This window comes from Vicugna pacos, chromosome 12, assembly GCF_048564905.1.
Source record: "Vicugna pacos chromosome 12, VicPac4, whole genome shotgun sequence".
NCBI lineage: Eukaryota > Metazoa > Chordata > Mammalia > Artiodactyla > Camelidae > Vicugna > Vicugna pacos.
In genome coordinates this window covers 31,522,271-31,543,939 of record NC_132998.1, presented here as the reverse complement: position 1 = coordinate 31,543,939, position 21,669 = coordinate 31,522,271, and the positions used below count along the sequence as shown (strand labels likewise).

General features: G+C 41.7%; 1 protein-coding gene across 2 annotated transcripts in view; it reads left to right on the top strand.

The window, feature by feature from the left end:
- Positions 1 to 21,669, top strand: part of SLC17A8 (solute carrier family 17 member 8) — a 44,381-nt gene that overhangs the window by 11,785 nt on the left and 10,927 nt on the right. For both annotated transcript variants that reach the window (XM_006214366.4, XM_072973181.1), the window contains exons 2-9: positions 4,325 to 4,577; positions 10,159 to 10,277; positions 12,076 to 12,190; positions 13,605 to 13,692; positions 17,558 to 17,644; positions 18,006 to 18,145; positions 18,278 to 18,427; positions 19,388 to 19,520. In XM_006214366.4, coding sequence (XP_006214428.1) covers positions 4,325 to 4,577; positions 10,159 to 10,277; positions 12,076 to 12,190; positions 13,605 to 13,692; positions 17,558 to 17,644; positions 18,006 to 18,145; positions 18,278 to 18,427; positions 19,388 to 19,520 — 1,085 coding nt within the window. The remainder of the gene's footprint in view (positions 1 to 4,324; positions 4,578 to 10,158; positions 10,278 to 12,075; positions 12,191 to 13,604; positions 13,693 to 17,557; positions 17,645 to 18,005; positions 18,146 to 18,277; positions 18,428 to 19,387; positions 19,521 to 21,669) is intronic.

The following is a 21,669-nucleotide window of genomic DNA, read 5'->3' as shown; positions in this document are numbered from 1 at the left end:
GGCTTTTTCTCTGGTGACATGTACTCCTGGCATCTCTGTGTGTCCAAATTTCCTCCTGTTGACTATACATCAATAAATTTGAAAAAACCCAAAACCCCCAAAAATTTCAAAGAAACAAAACAAATTTCCTCCTTTTGTGACACCAGTCATATTATATTAGGCCCTACCTGTATGACCTCATTTAATGTTAATTACCTTTTTAAAAGGCCCTGTCTCCAAATTCAGTCACTTCTGAGGTACTGGGGGTTAGGACTTCAATGTATGAGTGGGGGGCAGTGGGGACACATAATAATGCTTGGTGTAAGAGTAAGTAAGTTTCAAAAAGTCATAAAATCATCAGCAATTCTGCTTACTTTATGCTCCATATATCAAGCTTGTTACCTGCAAAACCAAACCAAACCAAATCTTCTCCATAATTACTGGGAACATGTGAATTGTAAATATAGTTCTGTAAGTGTTTAAAGGCCAGTTAGCATAGCTTAAGCAATTAGACTCCCCGGGCTGGGTGTTTACTGGACAGCTGGGTTTATGAACAGTGGGCGCATACTTATCTAGTATATAAAGAGGCAGCAGACTGCAGCTATCTGGATTTGGAGAAACAGCAATGATGGATGTCACCCTGGGAAGAAGGAAGAGTCTCTGATCCAAAAGACCAACTGCAGGCAAACACCAAAAGAAAACCAAATATGATAAGCAGCTCTTACGGATGATTAAAGTCTTCCACTTCTTAAAGGAAGGAGTTATTTTTCTCATTTATCCTTATAACCCCAATCTCGCTTTTTTTTTTTAAATAACTTGTTTCTAGGCAAGAATGAACAGATACTTATCTTTGTCTGTAAGCGCTTCAAGTCCAAAGTGGTACCTGAAGTGGTTCCATCAATCTCATTCAGTTAACTAGGGATTCATGTGTCCAGGCACCAGGCTGAGCCCTGGGAATAAAGATGAGGAAGAAATGACTCCTTCCCTCAACATGCTCACCATCTATTGGAGAGGCCTTCATTCATTCATGTTCTCAAGTCAATGAATATTTACTCCACACTCACTATGCTGATGGAAACAAATGAGTACCTCAGTGTGACAGGTGCGCTAATAGAGGAATGTATAAAAGGCTTAGGAAGCATCAGGGATGGTGCAGGCCGTAACGCCAAACCAGTGCCTACTCATTTATTGCTGGTCATGTTTTCCTCTTGGTAGAGTAGGTTCATTTCATCTTAACAACAACTCTGTGAGATAAATATTATATTCATTTTACAGGTGAGGATATGTGAGATTCAGAAAGGCCAAGCTACTTGCCCAAAGTCACACAGCTAGTACATATGTGGCAGAGCTGGCAAGTAAACTCGCGTTAGCTGACAGCCGTGGAGCCTGGTTTGTTTCATCAGGTGGGGTGAGGTGGTTCGGTATCTTCTCCGAGCAGCTTGGCTATACAAGTCATATCCCACCATTTTACTGGTTTTTAAAGTGAATTAAATATAACTCTGAGCCCCCAGACTGGTGGAAGTGATTTCAGTTGATATAGGGGCGCCCCTCCTGCCACACCCAGGTTGTGCAAGGACTCACAGATAACTCAGGAGTTTCCTCTGGTGGTTGATCCATGTTTGTTCCTGGTTCCTTGGTCACATGAAGTCTTGTGACTCAGCTGCCACTTCAGGCAAGAGAAACTGACACCCATCCCCCGGGCCTCCTCTCTACAACTCCCCACTTCCTGTCTCCAACTGGGGAAGGCACTATAAGAGGCGGCTTCAGGTCAAGTCAGCTGTAGGTCCTGCTGCTTGGGGAGCCCGCACCTCCTTCCTTGGAGGATATCTTTCTCATTATCCCTACTCTTCCCTTGTCTCCATCCGCCTACGCCCATGCTGCTGGGTGCTCCCTCTGGAAACTCAGGACATCCCAGATGGCACCTTGCACACAGAGGGTGTCTGTGTTGGCTCAGGTCCTCTGAGAAGCAGACACCAAAATAGGAATAGATTTACATAAGAGATTTACTGAGTGAAAAGGGGCAAGAGCTACAGGAGGCTGGAGGAGTATTCAGACCCCCATGCTATCTGTGTGGGAGAGAGAAGGAAGAAGGTTTCTATAAGAAGAGTCTTGGACTCCACCACAGTGCTGGGAAGCATTGGCAAGGCCAGTGGGGAGTCCTGGAGCCAGTTACCTGTCAGAGGAGTCCTGCCTCTTGCAGGAAAGAGCCTGCCTTATATCCCTGCTGTGTTCAGTGCTTGTGGCAAGCAGCCTGTGAGAAATGGGATCCTCGAGCCAAAGCCAAAGCCTCAGAGCACCACAGCTGGGTCAGCCTTCAATTAAGCTCCTCAAGACCCCACGGGGCCTGATAATGTTAGTCTGTGTTACTCTTTATCCAAATCATTTGCATGCATAGAGAGATGCTAAGTTTATAACTTGCAACAGTTTTATTAATAGCAGTAATAATAGTGCTCACCATTTATTAATAGAAAGCTTTTTTATGTACCAGGCACTGCACTAAATATCACACATCATATCATTTAAAATAATCCTATGGACTGCTATGATCATTAGCCCATTTTAGAGATAGGGATTCTTATGGTTTGAATTGTGTTCCCCCCAAATTCATATGTTGAAGTCCTAACCCCCAGTATCTCAGAACATGACTGTAATTGGAATTAGGGTCTTTAAAGAGATAATTAGGTTAAAATGAGGTCATTAGGTTGGACCATAATCTACATAACTGGTTTCCCTTTAACAAGAGGAAATTTGGATGCAGAGATACAAAGGGAAGAAGACGTGAAGACCCAAGGAGAAAATAACCATCTACAAGCCAAGGAGAGAGGTCTCAAAAGGAACTAACCCTGCCAGCGCCTTAATCTTGGACTTCAGGCCTCTAGAACCGTGAGAAAATTAATTTCTGTTGTTTAAACTGCTCAGTCTGTGGTACTTTGATATGACAGCTCTGGCAAATTGATACCAGAATATTGTGGCTTAGAGTGGTCGAGTAACTTAGCCAAAGTCACAAAGCTAGCACATGGGGAAAACAGCATTCCAGAGCCCATTCTTGGAAATATTCTGTACTGGGTGGTCCACAGTGGCTGGGCAAGGGCTCAGAGTAACAGAATGTGGATGACAAAGTGACTGAGGAAGATCATTGAGACAGAACACAGCCTGGTGAGCTGGGAACCTTATGTGAAAGGGAACCTGACACCAGAAATTGACAAACGTTGTAAACTGACTATACTTCAATTAAAAAAAGAACTTTTAATTATTATATTAAAAAAAAAAAAGAAGAAGGAAAGGGAACCTGTCTGGCCAGCCAGGAGGAAGGCTTTACATCTCGCCTCTACCCTCTACTGGCTGGGTGTTCTTGGCTAATCCACTCTTGCCTTCTGAACTACAGTTATATTCTGTGGAATTATTAGAATTCCTGTCTTACTGAGCTGTTCTAGCCATCTAAATAGGTCATTATATGAAAGTGCATGGAGAGGGAAGGGCAGAGGGGAAGAACTGAACTTGCTTTATATAAATATTAGTGTAGTTATTATACATTATCCCTGTTTTAGTGAGTGCTAATAATGCTGTTATAATGATGTTGTCAGTGTTAGAGCATCAGTTTTCCAAGCTTGATTCAAATGATGTATTTTTTGATGCCAGAAATTCATGGAGATCACTGGGGCTGCACATTGTAAATAGCCCTATGATCCAAAAAACTCTTAGACCTCAATATAAATGTCAATAAATGACATTAATGCTCAGCCTACAGAAATGGACTCATTAAATGGTTATGAGGATTAATGTAATAAAAATACCTAGCATATATTGAGTTCTCACATGTGTCAAATTCTGTTCTAAATGATCTAAACAAAATAATTACTTGTGACAATCCAAAGAACAACTCCATGAAGAAGAAACTGTTACTATAATTCCTAGGTTACAGATGAAGAAACTGAAGCCCAGAGAGGTTAACTAGGCCAAAGTCACACAGCTAAGTAAGTGGAAGAGTAAATATTCAAACTAAGGCACACTGGTTCCTAGATTAGATGTGGATTGGAGAAGAAATGCATCCAGGATGGCACTACCTAACTCTAATTTCATAACAACCATATGGTTGTTATGAAATTAGAATAACCTAATGCCTATAAAGGTGCAACCCAATAGCCACAATATTAGTAATTTTAGCCATTATAATTTATTTTAGTAATAATGATGAAGGTAATAATAACCTTAAAAAATGCAGGCTGCATTCTACTTTAGGTTTCTCTTTTTCTTTCTTCGTACACCTTTTCTTTTTATCTAGTACACATTTTTCTCCCTCATAATCCTGGTCTTTCTTCTCTGCCAATTCCTTTTTCTCCTGTAGAAAAATTGATGGGACCAGTGAGGAGGAAGGAAGCATTGAGCTGAATGAAGAAGGAAGGCCAGTGCAGACATCCAGGCAGAGCCCCCCACTCTGCGACTGCCACTGCTGTGGTGTCCCGAAGCGTTACATCATTGCCATCATGAGCGGGTTAGGATTCTGCATTTCCTTTGGGATTCGGTGCAATCTTGGAGTTGCCATTGTGGAAATGGTGAACAATAGCACTGTGTATGTTGATGGAAAACCAGAAATTCAGGTCAGTCTCTGTCTATGGTGGGAGTTCTTTTGGCCACAGCTGTATTAATGTTTTAAATTCTTAAAATGAAATACATAGGGTTATAAAGGAAACCAATTCTTTTAAAATTGAGATATTAAAATAGTTAAAAATCAATTTGTGGTATAGAAACACATGGGCTTCCTTATAAACACATCAGATGACAAACACTAGCAATATCTCTAATAATGACTGTAATTTTGAAATTTGAAGGGTAAACAATATTTTGAGATAGTGGCAACAACTGTCATGTGATATGAACATATTTATAATTTCCACTAGTAATAGAGTCACAGGTGCTGGTAATATGACGGGTTTGTCACCTACATTCATTATTGCAAGAAATGCTAAATTTTAGTTAGTGGAAATAAAGATTTTTCCCCACCCAAGTTCACAGATCCACAGGAATTCCATCCATGACCCCAGGTTAAGAACTCCTAGTAAAAGAGCAGAGCATAGGGTACACAACACAAGAAGGAGGCAGTAAGTAAAGTGGGATTAGGTCACAGGGAGCCTGGTAAACCATGTGGGGAGTCACAAGGGGGTTTTAAGCAGAGATGTGGTACAATCAAATCCATGCTCCAGAATGATCACTGTCCAGCCAGTCATCTCCCAGTGGATGGGGACTGGAGTGAGTAGAAGCAGAAGGCCTGGTTCAAAGGCTGTTGAAGTCATAAGCAAGCATATTCTGATATGACTTAAATAGTATTGTTTTTATAAATTGCTGGAAAGATAAAATCTGGCTTGTTTCTTAAATGGTAGGCCTAGAGAAGTAGTGAGGTGACTAGAGCAAAAACAAAAATGCATGCCCAGTGGATGCCCACTATCTACATGTTTCACTGTGTTGAACACACACGCTGGAGTGACTCGTGTGGAAGTCCATCCGGTTGCACAGAGACAACTAATAGTTCTCTGGTCCCTGCTCATATTAGATAAGAGTTTCCCAAACTGGTGTCTGGCAGATCATCGTTCTGTAGGCTGTGCTGTGAAGAAGGTGTTGTATGAAATGGGAGCCTTTACTGTGCTGTGTCCTAGGAGAATCTCCAAGAGGGGGCCATTGTGTACGTGGTCTCCTGGACTTGACTGCAAAAGGCTTTCTTTCACGTCACACCAATTAGCATTACCTGGTATTGTTCCTGCCTAGAACTGGTTTGGGAAAGTTTGATTTCAATTCATTAAAAAGAAGTCTTTAGTTGGCCTGCAGGCCTTTTCTTTCCTTCTTTCTTTCCTTCCTTCTTCCCTCCCTCCCTCCTTTCCTTCTTCCTTCCTTCCTTTCTTTCATGAGAGTATTCTGCCAGAAGGAAAGGGCACCGTGGAGATTCTTCTAACCATTCTCTTTTTGATGCCACAGTTGAATCTTTTCTGAAAGGATATCCTGGTTGTTTATTTTTTGAGGGGGGAGGGAGGGCAGTAGAGATGTGGGGGGCATGCCATGCATTTTTTAAATAAAGAATGATGTATATTAGCAAGGAGTTTTCAGATGTGTATCACATGCATTCTCGCAGCCTTTTGTGAGCAAGGGCAGCTAATTAAACTTGTCTGCTAAGGATCCAGCTCAGACGCTGGTTTGCATTTCTTTGTTGCCTGAAAAGATAGACCTAGGTCAACAGAATTTGCTTTGCGGCATGTAGAAAAGGCACTTCGAAAGGCCTGTGGAACGATGCTGTGTGTGCTTTCCAGTTTCTGCGGTTTTGCCCTCTGGGGTTAAGAGAAGCTGATTAAGATCTAAAAATATGCTTTACATCATGTTCTCTGGGATTATAAAGAAGAATTTAATAGCATTTCAGAAGCTCCAATTTATAGCAGGCCATTTTTCTGCAAAATAGAACAATGCTTAGATATCTAAGCATGTTCAACCTGATGACAAAGATTTCACTAACTGTAACAAGAAAGGCTCTCAATGGCTGCTATTTTTGTTTGTTTTATGGGGCGGAAATTAGATATTTTGTGCTGAGATAGTTTTACGTCCTCATTTTCAACAGAGGGAGAGAAGTAAGCAATATGAACAGGTAGGTTCTGCAAACAAGCAGCATATGTTCTACTAGTGGTATAAAGGGAAGTTTCAGTTGATGTGCGAATCATCACTTTAAATTTAATAATTATGAATTTTTAAACACGTGAATTACCTAGAACAGTGTCTGGCATGTGGAAAGCAATAAATGACTAAAGTCTGAGAAGCTTTGAGATTAGTTCTCATTACCCTCAGGGAAAGTCCAAACTCCTCCTCATGAATCAGGAGCCCTGTACGGTTAAGAAGAATTGGGCTTTGGAATTGACCAGAGCTGGTTTCAGGCTTGGCTCTGTTGTTTATTAGCTCTGAGACCTTGAGCAAGTTGCCCTTGTGTCCTGGTCAGGGATTGCTGGTGGCCAAAAGTAGAAATGCAGGGAAGCCAGCTCAAGTTAAAAAGAAATTACTGTGGGGTTGTAGGGAGCTCATAAAAGTGAAGGACCGAATGCAATCTGCTGTATATGTTTGTGGAGTCTGTGTTCTGGACAGGGGGGGACCCAGCCAGAGGTGGTATGGAAATCCAGGCTGTACTCCATCATGGCGAGCGAAGGAGCCAGGAAGGGCAGAGTGGAGCTGGTCGTCACGGGAACTAGGAAGTCCTTAGCTGAGGTCTCCAGCTTGCTTGCTGGGCATGGTTTTCTTGCATCTGCTCCCCTGAGTCTACTCCATTCTCCCAGGTCTCTCCAGGGACTGTTTCTTGTGTGTTTTTGTTTGTGTTTTTGCCCCTTTTTCGTGGCTTCTCACTACCTCCAGAGCTGAAGTTCCTTGATCCTTTGCCTTGCTGGGGAGCTGACTTCCTTGGCCCTTACTGCAGTGGGACTTGTTTCAGTTCCAGTGTTAAGTGCTGTCTGACTGGAATCTTTGGGTTCAGACTGGAGAGAGAGAGAGAGGCTGGTGGGCTGAGTCTGGCCGGCACCTTGGCCCTCTCTATCCCGGTGTCTGCAGAGGAGAAGCCCATGGCGCCAAGGGGAGTGGGGAGAATTATCTTAGAAAATACGTGAGCAGGGAGACAGGAACTGGAATTTCTAGCAGTTCTCTGCTAACCTTCATTGCCCTTCTTGTGAAATGGGAATGAAAGTCCTGCTTGCAGATCAAATGAGATAATTTGGTACTAATATACTAAATACCTCTATTAGTTTCTGAAGCCTGCCATAACAAAAATTACCACCAACATGGTGGCTTAAAACATCAGAGACTTAGACTCTCACAGTTCTGGAGAGGACCCCTAGCAACGCCACACTCCCTCCAAAGGCTTTAGGGGAGAAATCTTCCTCGCCTCTTCCAGCTTCTGGTGGCTCCATGCATTCTGTGGCTGTGGCAGCAGAAATCTAATTTCTTCCCCTGTCTTCATGTGGCCTCCTCCTCTCTGTGCATCTCCTCCTCTTATGTCTCAAATCTCGCCCTGCCTTTCTCTTATAAGGAGGCTTGTCATTGGATTTAGGGCCCAGCTGGATAATCCAGGATAGCTCGTCTCAAGATCCTTGACTTTATCACATCAGCAAAAACCTTTTTCTAAATAAGGCAGCTGTCATACTTTCTGGGGATTTTGTTTGTGTATCTTTTGGGGGCCATTTTTTCAGCCTAATACAGTACCTGACACAGTGCTTGGCTTATAGTGGTGGTTCATGAACGCACAGGTGGGTCACTATGATTCTAATGGGGCTCAAGTGATAATGAAAGTCAGTTCTTGGCAGGCGCAAGTGTTCTTCATGTATCATTTCCCAAAAGGACAGAAGCACCGTCCCCTCTAGGTGTTCTAAAGATTAGAGGAGGAAATATATGGAAAGTGCCTTAAAATGGATCCTCTTCTGCTCTCCATCTCTCCAACTCTGAGTAAACACCAAGGTCCTTGTGATGCCTTAAAGAGCCCTTCATCATTTGAACCTCTCTTAATGCCTTTGTCCTCTCCCTCACACATTACCCTTCAGCTGTACTGACTGACATCCTGCTGTTCCTCAAAGATACATCCGTACCTCAGGGCCTCTGCACTTGCTATTTCTCTGCTTGGAAAGCATTCTTTTCAAATAATGAATGGCATGACTTGCTCCCTTCCTTCCTTCAGAACTTTACTCAAAAATCACCTCCTCAGTGAAGCCTTTCCTGGCCACTTTATCTGAAATTTCACCCTACTTCACCCCTACTAAACACTTCCTGCCCCTTCCCTACTTAATTTTTTCCCTCATTACTGATCACTATCTAACACAGTATGTACTTGTTTACTTTTTGACATCGCCACTGGCATCTTTGTGGAGACTGTAATTACTGCTCACTGCCTGGAACAATGTGTTGCACACAGTAGCATGAAATAAACATTTGGTGATCTGTTTTGAATTAGTGATTGTTAGTTCCATTTCACTGTTGAGCTTCAACTTCCTAATCTGAAAAATGGGAACCATAGTACAGAGTGCAGTTCACTGTTATCTGGACTGTGATCTCATAGAAGGCAAAGACATTTCTTGTTTGAGTCTGTATTTATACTGGCACAGAGGAGGCATCACGTGCATGTTGAATAAATGAGCAAATAAATACGTAACAATTTGTAATGGGAAAATAAACTGTGATTAAAGTTTATAAGATGCAGTATGTTAACAATTAAGTATCCTTACTTCATAATGGGAACACCTTAGGTTTTGTTATCAGTGCTTTACAAAGCCATTCATTTATTCATTCATTTGGCAAATCTTTACCTGCACCTTCTCTGTTCCAGGCATTTGTTTTAGGTACTGAGGCTATAAAGTCAAAAGGACATGGCTGCCACCTTAGAGTTATTGCTACCCAGTGTGGGAAATGGGCACACAGATGTCTGTGGGACAAGTGCAGGGAAAAGTCACCATTTCATTTCAGGGCAGTTGGCGAGCTTCTCAGAGGAAAGGACCTTTGTAAGGAGTCTGAAAAGGATGAGTTTCCTTGCCTGGGGAAGAACACATTTTCCATGGCCTAAGGGCATTTTGCTGCCATTGTTATCATCATAACAACAATGGCTGCTCCTGTTTACGGAGTCTACACCATGTTCCAGGCACTGTCCTAATGTGTTAAATGCAAAATCTCTAAGCAGAGGAATAACCTACTGGAAATAGTCATGCTGTTTGCCCCCAGGCGTCCTATGGGTAGGTAGAATAGGTTTTATCATCCTCATTAAGAAATGACAGGCTTAAGGCTCTCATTCCCTTCCTGCTCTCCCTAAACTGGTGTCTGAATAAACTAGTAAATAACCTAGTAATCCTAGAATTTATTTTTTGTTTTTTTCACAAATTGTTTTATTTTCTTCCTAACACTAATCATCATTTGAGATATATATATATATACATATGTATATATATATATATATTTAATTTGTACATAATCTCTCCTTTCTCTTACTAGAAGGTGAATTCAGTGACAGCAGGGACTTTGTTGGGTCATATATCCCCAGCACACAAGAGGTGCTCTATAAATATGCGTTGAGTAAAGGAGAGAAAGAAAGACCTTGTGGGGTTATTATGCAGGCTCGTTGGTGAACAGTGGCGGTCAGTTGCTTTCTTACAAACACAACTTTATCTGATTTGTCATTTTCAGACAGCACAATTTAACTGGGATCCAGAGACGGTGGGCCTTATCCATGGATCCTTTTTCTGGGGTTATATTGTGACACAAATTCCAGGTGGTTTCATTTCAAATAAGTTTGCTGCTAACAGGTAAGAGAAACTGATAGAACATGAGTGCTGCACAGATCATAACATGACCTTGTACTTTTATAAAATCTGCATAATTGGCTCTCTGTGTAGGGGTGCAGAATGAAACATAGAAGCCATTCCTAAACATGTGATTTCATTGGTCTTATATGATCCTGTTCTTAAGAGTCTCTTTTATTTACTTTTTTGTCTAGTCTCATTTATCTTGCCTTTTTTTAACGTGATTGTGTAGTAAAAAGATCAGTTGGCTCTGAGTCAAGGAGAAACTGTTCCTGGGCCCTAAGTAACTCACTTGGGGACCTCCACTGAGCTACTTCCTTTTTTTCTATGGGCCTCATCTGTGAAATGAAGCATGGATTAGACTGAGTGTGCTCTGACCAGTGACATTCTGTCATCCTGTGTACTATGTTAATATCATCCTAAACCATGCAGGTTTTGTCCTATGAGTAGTAAGGGCTTGCCTCTACATTGCTAGAGACTATCTTTAAACCCTTTGAGATTTCCTAGTAGGTGCTGGAGCAATTAAAAGTGTCCAAGACAAAATGAGCTGCCTCAATCAGCAGTGAGTTCTCTGTCACTAGAGATATTCAAGCAGAAGAGGATGGCCACTTGGGGGAGATGCAGGGTGTATATGTACCAGACAAGGAGTGTACTAACTAATTCCAGGTCTCTTCTAATTGTAATTGACTTTACATGTATGGATTTTGTAAAGTGTATATTTTATATAGCAGGGTTTTTCAAACTCTAAAACACAACTCATTAGATGGCAATGAAATCAATATAGTGATTTACCGATGAGCGTTTTCTAAAACAAAGAGAAAGAAAGAAACAGAAGAAAAGATAATCACATAGAATACAATAGAATAGAAAATACCTTAGCTCATTGCACACATAAGTATACTGTTTTTTGAAACTTGTTTTGGTTCCATTTGTGTATATAAAGTATGTGCTGGGTTGCAACATAAAATATATTTTGTTTTATGGGTCAAGGACCAAGAAGTGTGAAAGTCACCTCCATGAGATTTAAACATGTACAAGCACAACTCATATTTACTTATTTTTTGTCTAATTTGTGTCCTTTATTTATTGTCACTTACCTGTTGTATTCTTTTTAAAAAGTGATAAAATATTGGATTTTATGATCTCTGGAGTTACTGCTTACACTTCTGCCCTAAAAAGAAATAACACATAGTATAATGTGCCAGCATGTGAGAAGGGCTGAAGCATCATTACCATGTGTGAGAAAGGAAGAAAATGCTGCCTGCTCTTTTCCCCCAGGACACTCCTGTCCAGGCAGGGAGAAGGCATGGGGCACTAGGCAGAGCTGGGGGCTAAGACAGTTACACAGCCTGTCTTGTGCTTGGCTGGTCCCAGGACACAGCATGCTTCTCAAACAGTCAGTATCCCCAGCTGGTAAAGGGAGAATAGAAGTGGGAAGCAAGAGACACAACTCGAATGTACAGACATCACAAGGTAATGGTCAGACTGGAATAGCTGGGTGGGACCCCGAAGGATGGTGGGTCTCTAGCAAGCTCACCTCATGCAGTTAATCTCCAGCTTCAGGGTCTCATCCAGGCAGGACATCCCTGTACTGCCAAAAACCTTCCTACAATTGGTCCAGGGACTGGAGCTGAGGAATCAAAGCAGCTCAACAATCTAGCTTGGAACATACCAGACCTTAACACAACAACTGTTTCTCTTTCTATTAATTTCCATAGTGATCTTCCATGATCGGATGTTTAACTAAGGAGACACATCTATCAGCAGCCTGTCCAATAACACAGTGTTTTGGTTCCTTCAGGGTCTTTGGAGCCGCCATCTTCTTAACATCAACCTTGAACATGTTCATTCCTTCTGCAGCCAGAGTGCATTATGGCTGTGTCATGTGTGTCAGAATTTTGCAAGGTCTGGTAGAGGTAGGAGATTCTTTTCTTAATAGATTTGATATTGCTGGAGACAACATGGTCTTTTAGAAATTTCAGCTTTTGAAGAAAACCCCGTTTACTCAGTTTTCGTGTCTTCCACCTTGTCCTGCTAAGCACCTCCCCCTGCTTATGATTACAATTATGAATACTTTGATTAAAATGCCTTGTGTGATTTCAAACTTAAACACAATAAAGAACTATTGCACGGAGTACAGAATTTCAGATGAGTCAGGAGTGATCTTAGAGATAATCTGATCCAACCCCTTTCATTTAATAAATTTTGAAACTGAAGCCCCAAAACTACAGTTCACATAGCAAGGGCTCTTTCCACTAAAACAATTTACATGGATTTATTAATAAATATGTAAATTTCCAAGGGTATAATCTTACACAGAGGCTTAACTTGAGGAAAGCAGTCGTCTGATATAGAGCTAGAAGGTAAATTTTTTGGACTTTGCTGACCATAGAGTTTCAGTTGCAACTACTCAACTCTGCTGTTATAGGACAAAAGCAGCCAGGAAGGATATGCATATATACAGGCCTGGCTACGTTCCATTAAAACGTTCGGGGTGCTGAAATGTGAATTTCACATGATTTCTACATGCCATGAAATATTCTATTTCTTTCCATTTTTTCCTCACCAGTTAGAAATGTAGAAACTGTTATTTGCTCGAGGGTTGTACAAAAACAGATGGTGGGTCAAATCAGGCCCCAGTGTGCCAACACCTGATGCAGAGAAAACTCAGTCATTTCTATGTTTGTCACTTTTGTCATATCCATGTACGATTTGTTCTATTATTAATATATGGTTTCCCCTAGATCAATTCACTTACATACACACACACACACACACACACAAACAGAAAAAAACCTCACCATAAGGCACAATATCTTTGAAATCACTGGTTTGATATGCTAGTGATACTTTTTTCTAGAGCATATTAGAATAGACACTTAACAATTAAATTTAAAATGTAGGTTGTTGTAGCACCTCATATCCAACTCTAGTCCCACTAGAGGGACCTGTACCACAGTTTGGAAAACACTGATATGGTAGAAAGAACAAATTGTTAGCAGCCGTAAAGACTAGAGTCTAATCACTGAATGGCTCTGAGCCTCAGGTTCTGTACCTTGAAATGAGGGGATGGACCAGGTGATTGTGGAAGTCAATTCCCACACTGAAGTTCTATCCTAATATAAAATATAAAGATTGCCTTCCCCATTCCCCATTTGAACTAGAATTTGAATTTCAGAATTAGTACTACAAGTGAAGATGGCACACACGTCATTTAATATCTATGAACTAGGCTTTTATATTGTAGTGTTAAAGAAGCAGAATCCGTATTTTAAACACAAAGAGGAACTGGAGTCAAGTCAAATAATCTATTTTCAATGGTTTTGCCAGGGTGTGACCTACCCAGCTTGCCATGGGATGTGGAGTAAGTGGGCGCCACCTTTGGAGAGAAGCCGACTGGCCACCACCTCTTTTTGTGGTAAGTGTATTAGAATCATAGTAAGTTTCATTTAGGACTGCTTTTGACTTCAAGTGAAGACCCTACTAAATAGAGTCTATTTTTTTTCACATAACAGAAGTCTGAAGTTGAGCGGTTGCTAGTGTTGGTCCTGCTGCTCTGTGATCTGTCCAGGGCCTATGCATATTCTGACTTTCTAGTCCACTGTTCTCAAAGTGATAACTTCTTACTCTCATGCTTGCTCCTCATGTTCACAAAATGGCTGTCACAGCTCCAGGCATTAAGTCCACATTAAAGGCAGGAAGAAGTGAGGGTGGGTGTTCTAATAGCGTTTATTTCTTTTGTTAGGAAAGCAAAAGCTTTCCCAAACCCATTTCTTTTCTATTTCCTCGGTCCTAATTGTGTCATATATACTACACTAACTGCAAAGGACGCTTGGAAAGCAAGTGCCTAGCCTTTCTAACATCTTTAATAGAGAAAGGTAAGAAAGAAAGGGTTGGAATTGGTTGTAGGTTTAGCTAAGAGATGATATTTTCCAAGGTCAAAAGTAGAAGGGACCATTAAGACCCCCACTCCACTTCTTACAAATGAAGAAACCAAAACTAAAGTTTAAAGTTTAGTTTCATTGAACTGAAACAAAAATCCATTGACTTTCCCAGGGTCACATAGCTCCTAAGTCACGGAACTGGAGCCAGACCACCTGATTCTCAATTCAGCACTTTCCTCACTACACACTACAATGTGTACATTGTCATGGAGGCCTTTTAATTAATTACCTTCCAGATAAAAATGAAGTGGACACCACCCATCTTACCTGGAAGAAAATTAGTGGCCCTTAAGTAGTGATTGGACTCAGTTCTTGGGTCTCTAAACTTCACCTTGCTAAGGTTGCCTCACTCTAAGCCACGCTGTTGGGACTGTCCCTGCTGTATATCTCTGAGAGTGATCAGTGTTTGGTAGGGCCTACCTGGGTGCTGATCAACAGCTGCACAAAGATAGCACACGCTGCCACCACCAACACAGGTGTGAATATATTTTCAATTTTTTTTTTTTAATGAAGAAAGGGACCTAGGAAGACAAAAGTGCTTTAGGTAACAAAAGGCACAATGGGGCCCACATAGAATTAGGATCAGAATTTAGGTCTGCCTGGTTTTTCAAGCTAGCATGCTTTTCCTAACACAAGCTAATCTGTATTTCTTAGCCAAAGAGGAGGTTTTCTTTCTCTGAATACTTTAATTTATTTCTCCCTTTCGCTCTCTTTTTACATCCTTAAGTAATAACAACAACAATAACAAAGCATCCTTGGGGATTTGATGTGAAATATTCACCCACGTGCCTATTTTGTGCCTAGTTTGGAACTGCAGGCACAGCTGAGATGTCTTTACATCTTTAGTCTCTCTTGTTCTTAGAAACCATTTCTGTCCTCTCATTTGCAGTTCAAGATCATCTCTGCCTCCACTACTGATCTCATACCAACTCTAGAAGAATATAAGATTCTGTTTCAGCCGACCTTGTGAATTGTCAACTCTTTGACCTTATTTTCTTTGGATGATTTATTTTATAAGGGCTTTCCTTTTGATTTGCCAGCAGTACAAGAACAACTAGCAGCCACTCCCCATTCTTAGTGTTTTTATAGCCTTAAAAGGGCTGATTTGAGAAATAGTTTGACTCTCAAGGAAAGTTACCTGATCAAGGTCACAGTCTTTATTACACTTCCGAGCTAAGGTGTGGCCTTGGTTTCAAAGAACAGTCAAGTGAAAATGTCATTAGACGGAAACCCAGGCCTGGACTAATTGGTTCTTACACTTAAAAAATATTAGAGTTGGTAGGGACTTTAGGAAATATCTAGTCACACCCATTGTTTTATAGTGGAGGAAACTGAGGCTCTGGGAGGAAAAAAAGACGTAAATTCTCACGGCTAGTGAGGACAGAGCTGGGGACCCTCCTACCTCCAGTTCAGCTACTGCCCCCCTTCCACACCATTCAACACACACTGGAGGGCCTCCTCTGTCCCCCGTGGTGAACACACAGAAGATCCAGATGCGGTCAGCTCCGCAGAGCCGTGTGGTGGCGAGCCCTACTGGGGTATGCTCAGGGGCTGTGGGTGTGACAGGAGATTACATTTAGCGTGTCTGGAAGGATGAGGAAGAGTTCTCCTAGTAGACAGGGAGGAAGGACAGTTTCAAGTTGTAAAATTTCAAGTTATTGGGCATTTTTTAGTGGAGGAGGTAGGACTGAATTATTAAAGAGTTAAGGATAAAGGCTTTGGATTCCTACCAGCTTGGGTTCCTGTGACTCATACCTGTGTGACCTCAGGCAATTTACTTCCTCTTTCCCATCCTTGGTTTCCCCCTTATAAAATGGGGATGATACTTGTACCAACATCATCAGATTGAAAAGAGGGTTGCATAGAATCATGAGTCCAGAATACTCAGCACAGTACTGGGCACACAGAAAGCACCCAGTGCTTCTTAGCTGTTGATGGTTGTCCCCTGACCCTCCCTGCACTGGACATTTCTTTGCATTATCTAAACTGGAGCCCCCATCTTCCACTCCCAGGGTGTTTGGTCCAGGAGAGAAGACTACGTTCTCCACACCCACAGAGGAATCAAGCCTGCAGCTCTTCTTTCTAAATGCTATGTCCCAGAATGCTTGCCTTATTGGTTTGAGGAAGTCTGAGGTTAAAAAGAAAGTGCTCTGTCATTCTGTACAGGACAGTAGCAGTAATAGTTGGTGTTTGTGCAGCACTAATTATAGCTTACAACACGTCTTCATGTACATGGTTTGATCCTCAAAACAACCCTGTGAGATACAGCTATCACTTCGATCTTCTGTCTGAGGGAAGTGATCTGGAGAGACTGAGAGACTTCCTCAGGTGTCATCACGTTCAGATTTGGGATTCCAGGTTGGGCCTTTCATAGCCAGTCAGGCCCCAGTTGGAAAGCCAGGATTTAATCTCTTTGTCTGGAAGATCCCCAAGCTCCTGTTTGCTGAAGGTCTTCTTAGCATTGAATTCCAGGATACAGAATTTCCTTTTGCTGCTCCCTTTTTCTGAAGGAAGAATTGTTTCATTTCTACCCAGGGGGATTTTCAGAAAGTAATTTTTTTGGCTCAGTTAATATTTATTGGGAGTTCACAGGGCTCGTGTTTCCCTAGCAGATATCATGGAGCTGCAGGAGATAGTGGGGGCAAGGTCACTGCTTCTAGTCCTCATTATCTTGTCTAGACAAGATAAACATCCACACATAGGTAAGTATTTACGAAGTTAGGGATTTACAAAGTAAGGAATGAACTAAAAAATGTACCCATTCAGGAGGTGGATGGAGACAGCCGCTATCCTGGTCATCCTGCCATCCTGAATTTAACTGTTTCCTGATATTTTTTAAATCGAGACTCTAAAAAGCATGATCCTTTAATAGTTTGAAGTCCCTCATTAAAAGACCTAGGTGAATTATATCTCAATAAAACTGGAAGAAAAAAATCTTTTAAAGATACAGAAAGACCTAGGAGATAATCCTTCCGAACTGTGAGCTCTGAGAGGCAGGTCCACATGTCCCTTCACTTTCTGTCTTCAGCTTCCAATATTGTGCTTCATTGAACTTTTCAAAGTTCTCTTAGATTTTTCTCATCTTTTCTTTCCATTCTTACATGCTATTCCAAATGGTGGTGGCTCGGCCATCTTTGTCTAATCCCTCCATGGTATCGGGATGAAGTTACAGGATATTCGGGTGACCTTTCTCTCCGGAAGCCCTGTTTCAAGGCACAAGGGGAGTTTGTGACTCTGACTCGAGCTCAGTTTGATCATCCTCAACTCGACCACGTGAACTCTAACTGGGAGGGCTTGCATGACGACTGAGAAGTTTCCCTCAACCTTGTCTTGTTCTAGGTTCCTATGCGGGGGCCGTGATTGCCATGCCGCTGGCCGGGGTGTTGGTACAGTACATTGGATGGGCCTCTGTCTTTTATATTTATGGTGAGTGATTTGATTTCATGAGTTCCCCTGGGTGACTAGAAGAGATGGTATTTTACTGCATAAAGGGATTGGCTAGGAGTTTATTGTAGGAAAAGCGAGATTATTAAGGCAAGCTTATTGTATAAATGAAATACTTGTCTAACTATGATTCATTTAATGTTTATATTAAAGTTGAATGTCTGAATGAGCAGAACATTATCTTTCTTTAAATACCAGTTAATAACAACAACAATAGGAAAATCAACCAAATACTTTCTCGTAGCTGAACATAGTGCCGTTTGAGAATACTTTGAAATTTGAAAAATTTAGAGATGGAAGAAAATGAGATCCTATCATCAAGCCTTTTGTTTTTTAACTGCAGGTATGTTTGGGGTTATTTGGTACATGTTTTGGCTGTTGCAGGCCTATGAGTGCCCGGCGGCTCATCCAACAATATCCCGTGAGGAGAGGACCTATATAGAGACAAGTATAGGAGAAGGAGCCAACTTGGCTAGCCTCAGTGTAAGTAGACACGGATAGATGAAGACTTGCCTCTTTTCTATGAATATTTCTCTCAGTGATTATGTTCTCCTCTCAAGAAAAATGATATGTCAGTATATTCACTGAAAATCTCATGGTATTTTTACTCTCTAGAAATTTAATACACCATGGAGAAGATTTTTCACATCGTTGCCAGTTTATGCAATCATTGTGGCAAATTTTTGCAGAAGCTGGACCTTTTATTTGCTGTTAATAAGTCAACCTGCTTATTTTGAAGAGGTCTTTGGGTTTGCAATAAGTAAGGTAAACACACAGAGCTTCAAATGTTCTTGAACTTTAAATCTCTTGCTTCTACTGAGGAAATCTTTGCATGATAAAATAATGAAATTACTGATCATAATTCATAACACCTATTCTGTGACACCTAATACACTGGAGCCCAGACAAGTTATACATTCTCTGCACAATATATGTAGCTATTTAATTTCTTCTTAGTAAGGATCAGAGCTGTATTAAGCTGTTTTTAAAGATTTATGTTCTACCCCATCTCAAAGTGTTTTTGAAACTGATTCAAGGACAACATAGTAGGCAAGGATCAAAAGATTTCAGAGTGAGAGGTTTTTTTCTTCCTATAAATTATTCAGAGGGGAGCAGTAAGAACTTTAAAGCTCATTTTGCAGGTCACTCCTCTGTCCATAATGACGATTATAGCAGTAACGACCAGTGCTTTGTATGATTTGGAAAGAACCTTTTTCAGTGTCTCCAGGCATTACCATTAGGTTGTCTTTGTTTCAGGGAGGAAGAGTGTGGATGGCAAAATGTAAACTCTCATTGTGAAAGAATTAAGCCTCTTTCCCACAAGGGAAAGAATGGCAGCCTAGTAAACATACATGTCTGCACAGCTATAGGTAAAAGTGACCATGGAAGAGCCAAGTCATAGTGATGCCATCAGAGAGCTCACTCTGTGCTGAGTGTCTGACTACCATGTACCAGGCACTATGCTGGGTGCTGGGGGTTCTGTAAGGAATAAAAGTCATCCCTGCCCTCAAAGTCTGGTGGAGGAGCCAGTTAGGTCTATCCTTAAAACCATTCATTCATTCACTGTTTATTTATTACAAAATTCAGGCCTATCTTGATCTCTTGTAGTTAGATGATTAAACTTGGTGGTGGGGGTGGTGTGGTAGAGATGGTGGGGACAGGGAATTAGGGAAATACAGCTTTCAGAAGTAGCTAAAAATAGCTGACTGTTTCTTCTCCTGCCAGGTGGGTCTCTTGTCAGCAGTCCCACACATGGTTATGACAATCATTGTGCCCATCGGAGGACAATTGGCTGATTATTTAAGGAGCAGAAAAATTTTGACCACAACTGCTGTCAGAAAAATCATGAACTGTGGAGGTACTGTGGAATTTCACGGGTGGCTCAAGCAGCTTTTGCAGAATGAGATGAAGCTGAACTGCAGACCATATTTTGGAGATTATGTCTAATCCCTGGGAGGCTCCTACAAGCCTCTCAGCCCCTTCCCCAGCAGATACCTGAGTGTCCATCACACCCCTGCCTAGTGGTCATCCAGCCTGAACCTGCGCATCCTGAGATGTGACAACTTAGTTGACACATCAGCGCACACTGGCAGCTGCAGAAACCCTTCTTTCATCCACTCTTAAGCCAAAGCAGCACAATTTCCTGTCACATACCTGTTTATTTATCTTTTCCATACATCCTTCCACATTCATAATCCTTTACTTTTATAGTTATTCCTTTATCTCCTTCTTCCCTTTCTACATGTACACATGTTTTGGTAAGAAACATAAGTATTTTTTCTGAATAGTCTTTTTCCCACCCCACATATGCTTGTGTATGGGGTGTGTACACACACACACACACACACACACTCCATCCTCTTTCTTGTTTTATTTAGTTTCTGTTTGATGTTTTGATTTTGCAAAGACAAAATGGAAGTTGGGTGATTTTCCAAAAGCGGTAGGTAAAAGTAATCATGAACCCCTACGATGCTTACGACTGCTCACCTTTTTAAAACCCTACACTGTCTCCTTATCTCTTTTGTTTGACTTTTAAAATGGGCATTTACTGAATGCTTTCTGTGCCTGATACTAAGTTCTTTACACGTATTATTTTAGTTAATCCTCATAACTACGTAACTGTGGAGCAAGTCCTATTATTAAACCCAAGTTACAGTGATGAAACTGGGGTAAAGTGACTTGCTCAAGTGGCATATCCTGTGCAAGACCCCAGGTTTCTGTCTGAGCTCAGGGCGGATGCTTACAGTCACTGTGGCAAAAGGGACTGGGGGTCAGGGTGGGGAGGTGAGAGGCAGAGGACAGTGTCACCTACGGGCTGAAGGTCATAACTGGGATCCTAAGTTTAAAAGTGGGAATGGGGGCACTGTGACTCTAGATTAGATGGGTGAGTGCCCTTTAGAAGTGAAGGTCATATGGAGAAACAAGAGCAGCATGATCTGATCCCACAGAATCTCAGGAGTGAAATCTGATCAGAGAGACTGGGAATAATCTGTCAGCATCTGGTCTCCCAGCAGTTTGATTGCTGGTCCCAAGCAGGGACCTGGGGACCTACCCTTGTCTTGAATTTGTCTGTAGGAAACTGAGGGTTGGTGGGTGTGGGCTTGCTCTCTGATGGGCTTCTGGAGCACTGCATTCAGGATCTTCCCTAAAGTAGCTGAGGGAGGCAGAATAACAGCCCCCTCAAAAATGTCTGTGTCCTAATTCCCAGAATTTATTAATGTATTTCCCTACACAGCAGAAGGAACTTAGCAGATGTGGTTCGATTAAAGTTCTTGAGATGGAGAGGTTGTTTTGGGTTATCTGTGTGTGCTTAATATAATTACAACAGGCCTTGTAGAGGAGGCAGGAGGGTCAGAGTCAGAAATGGAGAGGTGACAGCAGAGGAAAAGGTCAAAGTGATGCAGCCACAAGCCAAGGAATGCAAGCAGACTCTAGAAGCTCAAAAAGCAAGAAAAGAGTTTCCCCAGAGCCTCCAAAAGAAATGTGGCTCTGCTGACACCCAGATTTTAGCTCTGTAGACTTCTGACCTCTAGCAGTGCACAATAATAAATTTGTATAGTTTTAAGTCACTAAGTTTGTGGTAATTTGTTATTACCACAGAAACTTACATAGTAGCCAAAGTACCACTCCTCTAACTATCAGATTCTGCTCCAGCTGAATAGCTCTCCGTACCAGGCCCTGAATATATCTTTCTGTCTCTGACTTTGCTCACTCTCTTTCCCTTTACTGTGAGTTCTGCTCACCATCACTTTTCACCACAGTCCTGCCCACACATCCTACTGCATCAGCTCAGGTCTTTTTTTTTCTGTGTTTTGTTAAGGCTACGTCAGCCTCCAGTGACTGCTCCTTCCTATCCATACACTTGGTTGGCAACTTATCATCTACTTCCTTTTTACAGCTCTTGCAGGAAAGTGATTGAGACAGTGGGAATCTCATGTGCAATGGCCCTGAGGTGGGCATGAGTGTGGTGTGTTAGAGAACAGAAGGAAGGAAGTTCGGGATGGTCG